This window comes from Aulostomus chinensis, chromosome 3 (assembly GCF_037954235.1).
Source record: "Aulostomus chinensis isolate RoL2024-O1b breed Wild chromosome 3, RoL_Achi_v1.0, whole genome shotgun sequence".
NCBI classification, from domain to species: Eukaryota; Metazoa; Chordata; class Actinopteri; order Syngnathiformes; family Aulostomidae; genus Aulostomus; species Aulostomus chinensis.
This window is the reverse complement of record NC_141322.1, coordinates 8,964,457-8,976,586: the sequence shown is the minus strand read 5'-3', so window position 1 is coordinate 8,976,586 and position 12,130 is coordinate 8,964,457. Positions and strand designations below refer to the sequence as shown.

At 40.5% G+C, this 12,130-nt stretch overlaps 1 protein-coding gene across 1 annotated transcript; it reads right to left on the bottom strand.

The window, feature by feature from the left end:
- Window positions 1-179: 179 nt before the first annotated feature.
- Window positions 180-10,553, bottom strand: arl8bb (ADP-ribosylation factor-like 8Bb). Its single transcript, XM_086198486.1, has 7 exons — window positions 10,306-10,553; window positions 7,289-7,369; window positions 7,095-7,168; window positions 6,104-6,197; window positions 4,309-4,376; window positions 1,854-1,924; window positions 180-1,755 (listed from the first exon to the last, which is right to left on the bottom strand). Exons 1-7 carry the CDS (start codon window positions 10,426-10,428, stop codon window positions 1,706-1,708), a joined length of 561 nt encoding a protein of 186 aa, XP_086054612.1. The 5' UTR covers window positions 10,429-10,553; the 3' UTR covers window positions 180-1,705.
- Between the last annotated feature and the right edge of the window lie 1,577 nt (window positions 10,554-12,130).

The window sequence follows — 12,130 nt, the reverse complement described above, 5'->3', positions numbered from 1 at the left end:
CATGATGCTAAATTTGCCTAAGACCTCAAGTACACTGTGATCCAGACTTGAACAACAGGTTTATGATATTGCCAGCACAATCTTATAACAGGAAGCTGTGGAGACTTTATTTGATCATGCAAAGTCCTCTACTTCCCCCTAGTGGCAACGCATTTCAAATAAATTTAAATGGCAGGCTCTTAATCCTTAAAAATAAAAACAAATTTATTAGCAATCACATGGAAATAATGCATGACACCTACAGGAGCATTTGTTGGAATAAAAATTCAAACTTCTTATTTACAAAGTCTGCAATTGAATGTGAATACGTTTAGCACATGCACATACAAATTGCAAAGAGGCTATAATATTACACAGGTTAAGCTTTCCCCACAGTCCCCAAGTTTGCAGCCCCTCACTGCTGCTATGGTCCCAACAATATATATTTACTACAATGAATGCCAATTGACACAGGACATGTGAGACAACAGATTTGTGGACAACAATGTGGTGAAATGAAGTGGAAGCCCTGCAGGCCAACATACTAAAGAAGAATAGAGACAATAAAATGCACTGGCCATTCACAGAGCAGATTAATATGCATGATTAAAGTATTCATCAGAGAACCATGGTTGACAAAACACTTACCTTGCACTCAAAATAAGTGCCATGTTTTTAGAAGCTTCACAAACTGGATCAGACATCATGTCATCTTACATCAAGCATCCAGTGCTTTGAATCTATGTATTGTCTCACTTTCACTGTACACTCAGTCATCATGACAGCATGACATTCGCCAAACTGAGCAAAAAAGGGATTGCGAAGCAGATATTTGGGCAGACCCATGCTATGTTCAGATAGTTCAAATCCTTCAACAGCCTGAGTTTATCATGCAAATAGTTTGCTTGCATTTCAAAAACAAAAAACTTCAAGGGAAACAAAATTACCCACCACCCAATGTAATGTTAAGATAATTTTTTTGTGTTTAGTACTGCACTGTCTTTCCTCAATCAGTGGAGTGTGTTTGTCATTACACAACGTGCTGTAAGATTGTCAAGGGTTACAAAATCAAGGGACTTCTGCCCTGTCCGGACTGTTATAATTGGGTTAAACGTTACATTCTGTAAGAACACTCACTCAGCAGAAGGCACTTGAAACTCTACTGGCTTTTTTGGATTTCCCCTAAGACACAACAACTACTCACTGTTCACCTAATATCATTCGGTATGTAAACTAGAATCGAAGTCACAACATAAAATGGATACTTCCATATGCTGTAAATGAAATAAAGGCTAAATTGTTTAGTTTATCAGTAACAGAAGGCATAAGCACAAGCAAACATCATTTGGAAAATATTTTTAAAAACTACAATTGCACAATGTCATGTAAATGCCATGTGTTAACAGGTGACAGGATGAACGTTTGATCGTGGGAATGGAGGGAGCAGTACATGGCAATATCATTTGATTCCTGTCAAGTGGCAAGAACGCTGTCGTGAGCACACAAAGCATGGCTGCAATGACAGGCAATAGCGCAAACAACATTTCAACATTCCAGATAGTCGTGGTGGTCGTACTTTACAGGGGTGACATAGCTATGGTAGTGCACTAGGTGGTGTGGGTGGTGGCGTTGGTGAGCAGACAGAGCTGAGTTTATTTCATAGAGGCAGTGGAAGGGATGACTGCTGCGGACCCATTGACCATTAGGGGCTGACAGGTCTGCACTTTCAGCTTCTCCGTGACTTTGAATGCTGAATGAGCCACTGCAGTGTGATATCTGCAAGGGAGGGTAGGACTTTAACACCATTGTATAAAAAAATACAGAACAGCACTCTGGTTTACTAACAGTTAAAAAAAATTTATTTAAACTAATACCTATGTTGTCTTTCTCTTTGCAGGAGACAGAGTAGCAACAGATTTCTCGATCCTGAATGGCAGACAGGTTCCTGTTGAAGGGAAGTAGCAAACAGGAAATTTTCCATTAGAAACAAGACACTTAAGAGCATGAAATCTTAGCAGAGATACTAAACTACCAATTAATCTAGTGATATAACAGAATAAGCAGACACCAACCTGACAATTATGAATACCTGGTCAATCTTTGATACAAATTAAGTTAATCTTTCACCATGAGATGTTTATTGGGTATACTGCACATTGAAGATGCAGTTCAGTCCCTCTCTTTTTTCCCCCCTTCATCAACCATGACTGCAATGTGTTTAATATTGTATCCATGGAAGTAAAGTCAAAAAATGAAATTCTGTCATGCCTAGGTCTATAACATTATCCAGATGGCTGTTACAATTATGAAATTGATGTGATTCACTGTGAACAGCAATAGAAACAATGCAAGGAGAAACAGCTTGGGTAGGTTCATAGCTGTCTTTAGGAAATTTTTGAATGATTGCCCCATACTACTTTTTTTGTTGTGGTTTATTTGCAATGAATTATCTAAACAATGCCTGAACAACTACATCATTTGGCCAATTTGTGAAAATTGTTTCCGCAATATAGCCACAAACCACGAATTCTGAATAGGGATCAGCTACAGTGTTTGACACAACATCATTAATAAATGTATAGTTCATCCCAAAAATGTCCAAAAGTCCCACTTAAACAAGAAGGTATGATCAAAATTTTCTTTATACACCATATGCTCAATAATCCCCCCCAAAAATTGGCAATAAGTTAGGTTGGCGCAACCATGGTTCACATTTACTCAAACTACACTGGACACTGACTTAGCGAGAAAATGTCATCAAAAATACTTGGCATGTTATAATTGTCATTGATGTATGCTTCCTTCTTTTAATAGAAGATAATGATGAATAAGAATTTGGTCTCAGAACCCCAAAATTTTGCATTTCACATGACAGCCATAATGCAAAAGGTGCAGAGCCCCACCCAAAGTTCATATCACTTTGAATGAATCTTAAATACTGTTGTACCTACCGTATGATTTAACACACTTTTAGTCAGACTCCTGTCCAATTGGTTTCCCCTGGCAACATGTATGACCATAGTTATTAATATACTGCCATTAACTGCCACTATTCTAAAGGGATTAACCCCTCTTGAGCTGGTCGCCAGTCCACATTCCCATTTTCTCACACCTCTCACATTCAACTGAAATCCAGCCACCAAAGAAATGGAGCAGACAATATTGTAGCTGTGTACTTTAACACTTAACAAATATCAAAAATTCTGAAAAAGCCATTGGGACTTAATGCATTGACCAACTTATAGTAGGAAATGCAGAATGTCCGCGGTCCATCGATCCAGACCTGATTGCCTCCAATTGTGGATAAGAGACTTCAAACTCTGGTTCCAGGGAATTCAAACCCATCCTCAAACGCATGTCAACCAGCAGGTATCCCTCCAATAGAAACCTCCATCCAAAAAAAAAGGGCTGGTACACTTTACAGCTGCTTTTTTTGAGTCAAGAGACCATTAAGTCATGTCTGAATCTTTCTAATGATTTTTTTTAAGTCTCTCACAATGACAGTATTTCAGACTATGCTCTACAACACTTTTCCTGTTTGGAAAACTGACTGGCAACACTAGATGTATGGTCTCGTCAAATCATCATACGCTTTCATCAAGGCACATCTGTAGTTGTTGTGATGGTGCACAAGTACTACGTGGTTGATGGGTTGATTCATGGAGTATCAATCATGACTAATATAGCCGTAGCACTGTCTGTGATGCTAGCAGTCTTGCATTCAGAAAATAAAAAGAAAGAAAAACAATTGTATAACAAACAGATGGGTTGTCTTTCCTTCACAAAGAACTTGAGATAAGAATGTGACAGCACTAAACAGGTCAACAAACTTTTGTTTAGTTTCACTGCTCTACCTTGAAGCAACAGCATCAGTCCTTGTGCCGTTGGCCATTATGAGCACTGGGGAACATTGTGTTTGGTCAGCGTCAACATATACGTGGTTTTCATTGGTGTCAGACTAGAAGGCAAATGTGAAAATTTCTAACTTGCTCGCCTTGTTAAATTGAGGTCGTGGTACATCTTGGATGAATTGTGTATTATGTCATACTGTTATAATATTTGTCATTCACATCATTCATACTGCTGCATGACGGCCATCTGTGACACATGCAATCAAGCCAAAACCTAGCTTAATTCATGTAGTATTATCCAGCCTTAAGACCAACACCAAACATGGATTCATCTTCATTAGTAAAAACTACCTTACATCTAAAAGCCGTAGCAGTGATTGAAAAGGACACATACAATTTTGCATCCATTAGCTTCGGTTTATAATTTAGGACAGATTTATGTGCAAAAACAAATAATCTAAGTGTCTGAGTGTCTCACATCTTTTCAATGAGCTGCTTCTCATCAAGTGCATTGGATAGGTCTCGTTTGTTACCCAGGACTAAAACCTGAAAAATAAGAGAAAGGCAGTCAGTTAAAGGAATCATATCTATAGTCTTAAGGTTTTAGTAAATAATAATGATCTAGCGATAATAATAAGCTATCTACCAACATACTTACTTTTATTTATTTATCATTTCCTAACTAACTTTATTTATTATTATCTTACTTACTTACCAAGATCAGTCTTGTACCATCAGGAGGAATATTTCCTCTCTGACAGCCAAGTTGGGTCTAAACCTGTCATCCTATGGTGACTCAACAAGTGCTACTTGTCGGCAGGAGGGGATACAGTAGGTGAGCAACCACTCTGTTCTCTGTTTGAACCAGCAGCAGAAGAGCTACTCTGGCTGTGATTAGCAGCAGAGCTACTGGTAGCCTCCTCACCAGTCCTTCATTGCACTTGAATGCATTTAAAAAAGACGCAGATATTTTTCAGGTGGTTGAGGTTGATGTGACATGTTCTTGACATTCACTGTCTGGTTGTCGGTACATGCACAAGTTTGTATATATGCAATGCACGTAGAGGCAGAGTCTTTGCAAAACTGACAGAGAAGAATATGTGTGTGTTCAGCTATGCAGCTATGAAGACAGTCAAATGAAGTGCCTTTGCATAAGTTGGATTAATAACAGAAGTCTAGTTAGTTAGTCTTTTAATAAAGAACAAGATCTAGACCCATTCTAAGGGAAAAGTGACCTTAAATGACTTCTGTTGTGATATGGCACAATATATAAAAAACAATAAGATAAAATACAATTAACTAGGGGGAGGCACGGTAGTGCAGTGGTTAGCACTGTCGCCTCACAGCAAGAAGGTTCTGGGTTTCGAGCCCCAGCTTGAGCATGGGGTCTTTCTGTGCGGAGTTCGCATGTTCTCCCTGTGCCTGCGTGGGTTCTCTGCAGGTACTCCGGCTTCCTCCCACAGTCCCAAGATATGCAAGAGGGGACTAGGTTAACCCGATACTCTAAATAGACCATAGATGTGGCTGTGAGAGCAAATGGTTGTCTGTCTATATATGTTGGCCCTGCGATGGACTGTCAACCCATCCAGGGTGAACCCCGTCTCTCGCCTGAAGGCAGCTGGGTCCCACACCCCTCACGACCCTTAACAGGATAAGCGGTAGAAAATGGATGGATGGATGGATGGACAATTAACTTGAATTTTGGGGGGGGGTTCCAGGTCCCATTGGGGGGTTCCCTGCCACCACTTCAGCCAACACAAAATCCTCTTTTCCTCCAAAATAACTCTTCTTCACTTGATAGAACAAACTGCTAGGATATTGTTAAGTCACAGCATCTGGTGAACATGTCAAATCCATTAAAATAAATGTTCCTGTCATCATGGATACTTCATTAAAAATCTACGCAGAGCTTCAATGATTTAGCATGGTTAACCTTACTCATTACCGCATCAATAACTGCAGTGTTTGCAGTTTAATCTCAGATTAATTCCAGTCACTGTTTGTGACAAGTGCACAACATTGGAAGTGCTTCCAGAGCTTTTTGACCACAATTTTTTTCTTTCTTTCTTCATGCACCTTCGAAGAGAATGAAGTTGTGCCAGGAACCCCACTCTGCTTCAACAAGTGCTTTGCTATTCTGTCACACACTCACCATGGAAAATGACACCCCACCAACATCATGGAGTCACTGGACCTCAGAATCACTGTCTTGAACAAAGACGAGGTAGTAACATTGTGACCTTGGGGTCCACAGAGCACAATCAGATGCTTACAGGAATTCCTTGTAATTGTGGTTTGTCCAGGAGGTTGTGCAATTCATTTCTGGAAGCTTCTATCTTCTCTCGGTCTGCTGCATCCACCATGTAACTGTCAAGGAAAAAGAATTTGGTTGTACCCAAGTCAATAACATTCACAAAACTAGAAGGACATTCTGGATAGCACATCCCTATGCCAATGCATGTCTAAAAAAAAAAAAAACCTCTCTTGCAAGGTTAAAGTGGGGAAAAAATCATGAATATTTTCAAAAATATAATGTAGTTAACAAGGTGAGTTAAGACAAGTTTTAAACAAGCCAGAGATTGAACCAAGACACCCTTGTACCTCCATTGCAAAATAGCAATTTATTGGTTAATGGTATCAACGGAAGACCCTTTTTGAACCCCCAGAAACTTTTTGTCCAGGAACTAAAAAGGTTTCTTAAGCCCATTGTTGTCTGCATTTTGACCACTGTCTAAAGACCCATAAAGATTAGCCAAATGAGTGCGGATGTATGAAAATGCTATACATCTTCTCATTACGGGTCCCTTTTTTTTTTATAAAAAATTTCACTTTTGAAATTAAAAAAAGTCCTTAAGGGTTTTAGCTAATCCATAGTACAACATTGAAGATCAAAGTCTTGAAGAATTTTAAAGCTTCAACTGAGTCTGTGGTTTTTGTTGCCACATGGAATGCGAGTGCAATGGTTATTTCAGTTTCACAGCATTATACAGTATCTCTCCATCTCCAAAAGCACCACTGTTAAAGATGACAAATAATAATTACTTAACTGTACTCAGTTTGTCTGTTGGCTACAGCACAACAAAGTATCATTATGATTGAAAATGAAATTTTTTTACTCAAACATCTAATTTTGATAGGAAAGATCAAAAGCACTGCATTAATTATGTGTCAGATTTCTGTTCCTTCTCTAGTTTGTAGTGACCTTTATAAGTTTAATAGCAAATCTGCAGTTAAGAATCCATCCGCCCAGCTCCACAAACTTACACAATAGCATTGACTCCTCTACAGTAGCGCTCCCACATGCTTCTGAAGCGGGGCTGTCCACCTATGTCCCATATCTGAATGGAGTAAACACATTTTGTTAACTTTATGAAATAAACAGACAAAAATCCAGCTGGCACTGATCCATTTGAAACAGACTTTGGTTTCACAGTGGAAGCATGGTGCTGCAGGCCTACCTTTATTGTCACATTGCCTTTAGTGACCTTCCGCATGTTGAAACCGACTGTGGGAATCATGTCTTCACTGAACTGGCCTGACTACAGGAGAAAAACATAAAATGTCTTTGAACAGATGATACTGTACATTGCTTTACATCAGAGGTTGGCAATTAAGTTTGGCCTTTTGCCATTTTTTAAGCCATTAGATGGCAGGCCAGGAAGTTGGATTAACAAAATAGGCTTAATCAAAGGCTAAAATGGTAAATTGATTGATAAAATACTGTTAAGAGAACAATGGTGATAAACAAGAGAAATATTTCACTATTAAAAGGTCTGAAGGGGAAAGTTGACAGTCAAAAGCCATTTAAAGAAGAGTGGAGGGCACCATAGTGGTCCAGTGGTTAGCACTGATGCCTCACAAGCAAGATGGTTCGACAGCTCAAGCACGGCATCTTCTGTGAAGAGTTTGCGTGTTCTCCCTGTGCGGGTTTTCTCCAGTTACTCTGACTTCCTCTCATGCAAGAGGGGACTAGGTTAATCAGATACTCTAAATTGACCATAGATGTGGCTGAGTGTGAATGGTTGTCTGTCGGTCTGTGCTGGTCCTGTGACGGACTGGTGACTGGTGAACCCCGCCTCTCACCAAAAGGCAGCTGGGATAGTCTCCAGCCCCCTACGACCCTTAACAGGGTAAGCTGTAGAAATTAGACAAAAAAATAGAAGAAGAGTGGAAAGACAACTATATTCATCCTATCTGGTTCCATGTTGCTCAATCTGTCCAAGGTTAAACATGATTATTATTACTGTGGATGGTGTTGATCAACACAGCCATTCATGTCTATCACTGATATTTAAAGCCTTAATGAACTACTGTGGTGTTTTGAATGATCTTTCTGGTTTATTGTTTGATGAGGAGAGAGTGATAAAGAGATCAGCTGATGGACGAGACATAAGCTCTTAAAGAGAGCAAGTGGTGACTCCTGCAATACTTTCCGGTGTTTACGAGTTTGAAATTAACAACAGAAGATAGAAATATCACAACATGACAGACTGTGTCTGTTCATCAGCATAGCAAAGAAGCACAAATGCGCAAAATTTAAGCACTGGCAGCAAGCTACGAACAGTGGATCAATATCCCAGTACAAAATGTCACATCTCAACATATAGTTATCAGTGGGTCGCTGAAAGCAGCACAACAGGCAACTGACTGACAGGTAGAGCTGACAGTTTTGGAGGACCTGGCTACTGACAAGTTAAGGGATGGTGTCATTACTTCAGGGAAACTGGTCCCTCTTTGTACAAGGTTTGCTATCCACCACACAAAGGCGCTGCCAAATGGCTTTCAAACCAGACACCCTGACCCATTCCAAACTACTTAATGTTTTGAATCTCATTCTGTGCTTTTGAGTTTTAAATCACCCGGAATTTTTTAGTTTTTTTTTGGTTTTGGTTTTGTAGATGAGCAGAGAAATAAAACGAATCATTTTAAGTCCGATTTTCAAAATAATCTGAAAGGCCAGATGTCATTGCTGGGGGGCCAGTTTTGGTGCATAGGATGCTGATTGCCAACCACTGCTTTACATGTCACACACACCAAGAGAAACAGTAGGCATAGAAATATAGCAAAAACACGTGTACCCCTCAGTTTTCTATCTTGAATCAAATGAAAAGTCTTTATCTTTTGTGTCACTGAATTTCAGCCCTAACAGGTTAATCTTATTCAACAGTCACAAGAAAAGCACAGTGGATGTGAATCATTTTGGTTTCAGGGGTCGGAGTAAATTAATATCTAATTGACAACAGTGGTCATTTCTTGCTGCTCAAAGCATCAAATCTGTATTGAACTTGCTCTTAAATGCATGCATATTGTAAAGATAATGCCATCAGTGCAGCAGCACGCAATCCATCCATCCATCCATTTTGTTCCGCTTATTCCTGTTAAGGGTTGCGGGAGGTTTGTCCCAGCAGGTTTTGGGCGTGAGGCAGGGTACACCCTGGACAGGTCACCAGTTCATCGCAGGGCCAACATACAGACAGACAACCATTCACCCTAACAATCATACCTACGGTCAATTTAGAGTATTCAATTAGCCTCGTTTTCATTTGCATGTCTTTAGACTGTGGGAGGAAGCCGAAGTGCCCGGAGAGAACATGCAAACTCCACACAGAAAGATCCCGTGCCCAAGCCAGGACTTGAACCCTGAACCTTCTTGCTGTTAGGTGACAGTGCCAACCACTGCACCACCATGCTGCCCTTGTCAAGTCAATTTTCTGCTTACAACCATTGTCTAAGCCATTCCAGTCATGTGAACATAACTGTGCCACAGCTATCCAAATGTCAACACTGACGATGACATACATTATAAGTAAATTTTGAATGAAACAAAGATTGCACAATTCTCAAGCCAGTGGGAAAAAATGATTAGATTTGTGTTTGGTGTGTTCAGACTGAGCAAGGTGGATATAGCAGAGAAAAAGGCCACCAAAGAGGGAAATAATCACATATTATTATGACCTTGTTAGACGCCTAGACGTGTGACTTTCAAATCTGGAGTCAACATATTGCTGTTGGAATCTAGTATTCACAGGAGCCAAGTGGACTCACGTGCATAAAATATGATATTCTAGCAAATCTATGTTCTATTCATCAAATCATTTCATTTTTATACAGCGATTCACAGCAAGCCTGTAGTAGTCATGGTAACAGGCCTCGTCTGCTTTAGTACCCTACACCATAAGACAGACCGTTTACAACTTTACCTTGCGTGTCGTCATTGTTGACACTCGGGGTAGCTGTTGCACAGTTCCGTTCACATGACCGGTTTCATGAGTAAGCGCATAGTCATACAAACAACTTCGTCATTCTAGCTTGCAAACAAAAACACACAGAATATGCTATTAACCTTGTGTCCACGACACAATCCACGTCCACAATATTTTAGAAAAATTACCATAGCTTTTGTTTTAATTTAATTTCGGTATAACCCACTTCAAGATAAAAGCTTAGGCCCACACGGGTACCGTTAGCAACTTACAGCAATCACATTGACGAATGTGGTTTTCCCGGAGTACTGTAGTCCCACTAACGTCAGTTCCATCTCCTCTTTCCAGAAGAGGGAGCGAAACCAGTCCAGAAGCCTGTTTATGAGGGCCAGCATCTTGGATGAGACACTCGTCGTAGTCACTACGGCTATCTGAATATGAGTTGGTTTAACTAGCAGTCAATACAGGAAGTATCGAGCGGCTTCGTGAGATCATGTGATATTCAGACAAGCGCTATGGGTTGTGCCTGACTGCTGCTGGAAACCGGGGGAGGCGGTGCAGTCAAGACTGAGTTATGTAAGAATAACATCAGATATAATAAAAGAAAAAACATCAAAACACTGCCAATATTCAAATTTTCAACCATTCAAACATATTACGAATATGTCTTTGTAATTATTACACCCCAGCGATGGAAAAATGAGGCGCAGATTTACCGCATACTGGAACAGGACTTTAATTTACATATTTTTTCAGATCCTCGTATTATTTATGGTGATAGTTGCTCAAGGCTCTTACTTTCCACCTAACAGCTCCTTCACGATAGAAATTTCCTTAGGTACAAGTCATTGTACCTCTTGTGCTTCGGCATGTTTTCGAGGTGACAGAGTCATTGTAAGATAAGCCCCCCCCCCCCCCCCCCACACACACACACACACACAAAGATTGTCTCCACACCATCTTAAAAGTAGATCCTCCTCCCACATGCATTACAACATCACACAGCATTTTACACGCATATTTTTTAACGAACTGAATTAATCCTTCAGTCTCAGTGGACTTCTGGGCCAAATTAATATATATTCCCTCAAGGCATCCCAGAGATGCAGAATGGGATAGGCAACTGAAAACCTAATGTCAATGGCCAAGAGCTGTCTCTGCTGCATATAAAACCTCTTTCATACTTAATTACACTTCACTGAAAGCTCACACACCTCGGTTTTCCAAATACACTTTACATGCAGCATTCAATGTAAGGCTCTGCCTGGAGCTGGAGAAAGTGAAGATTCTCAAAAATCCACATGCAAATGATACACTGTATGTAGATCACGCAACAAGTGGTCATGTCACAATCTATAAAAACAAGAGAAAATGTCACAAATACTTTTACAAATTTTGATGCACAGAAGGCTTTTTTGAAAAGTGATCACATCACATTATATCCTTTCCCAGAGTGATGCTGAAAAACTGGTGCATGCATTTATCACTTCTCGGCTGGACTACTGCAACTCTCTCCTGTCAGGATGTCCTAAATACTCCCTAAAGAGTCTCCAGCTGGTCCAGAACGCTGCAGCGAGGGTTTTGACGGGAGTTAAGAAGAGAGAACACATCTCTCCCACTTTAGCTTCTCTCCACTGGCTTCCTGTAGGATCTAGAATCGACTTCAAAATCCTTCTGCTGACTTATAAGGCTCTCAATGATAAAGCTCCATCCTATTTGAAAGAGCTCATTAGTCCCTACTGTCCCACCAGAGCACTCCGCTCCCAGAATGCAGGTCTTTTAGTGATTCCCAGTATCAATAAAAACAGACTGGGAGGTAGAGCCTTTAGTTACCGGGCTCCTCGACTGTGGAACCAGCTCTCTCCATGGGTCAGAGAGGCAGACACTTTAACTACGTTTAAGTCCAGGCTTAAGACCTTTCTCTATGACAGAGCCTTCAGTTAGGACTGGTTCAGGTAGCTCTGAACCATTGATAGCTATGCTGCTACAGGCTTAGACTGCTGGGGGACACATCAGGTTACATGGAGCCCTTCCCTCCTCTCCTCACCTCTCCTCTCCTCTCCTCTCCTCTCCTCTCCCCCTCTCTCCTCCCTGCAC

Excerpts from the sequence above, each read along its gene's own strand:
- arl8bb (XM_086198486.1), bottom strand. The coding sequence starts at position 10,428 with ATGCTGGCCCTCATAAACAGGCTTCTGGACTGGTTTCGCTCCCTCTTC. Across the intron at positions 7,169-7,288 it reads AAGGCAATGTGACAATAAAG|ATATGGGACATAGGTGGACA; the intron begins GTAGGCCTGCAG and ends TACTCCATTCAG. Across the intron at positions 1,756-1,853 it reads CAAAGAGAAAGACAACATAG|ATATCACACTGCAGTGGCTC; the intron begins GTATTAGTTTAA and ends CCTCCCTTGCAG.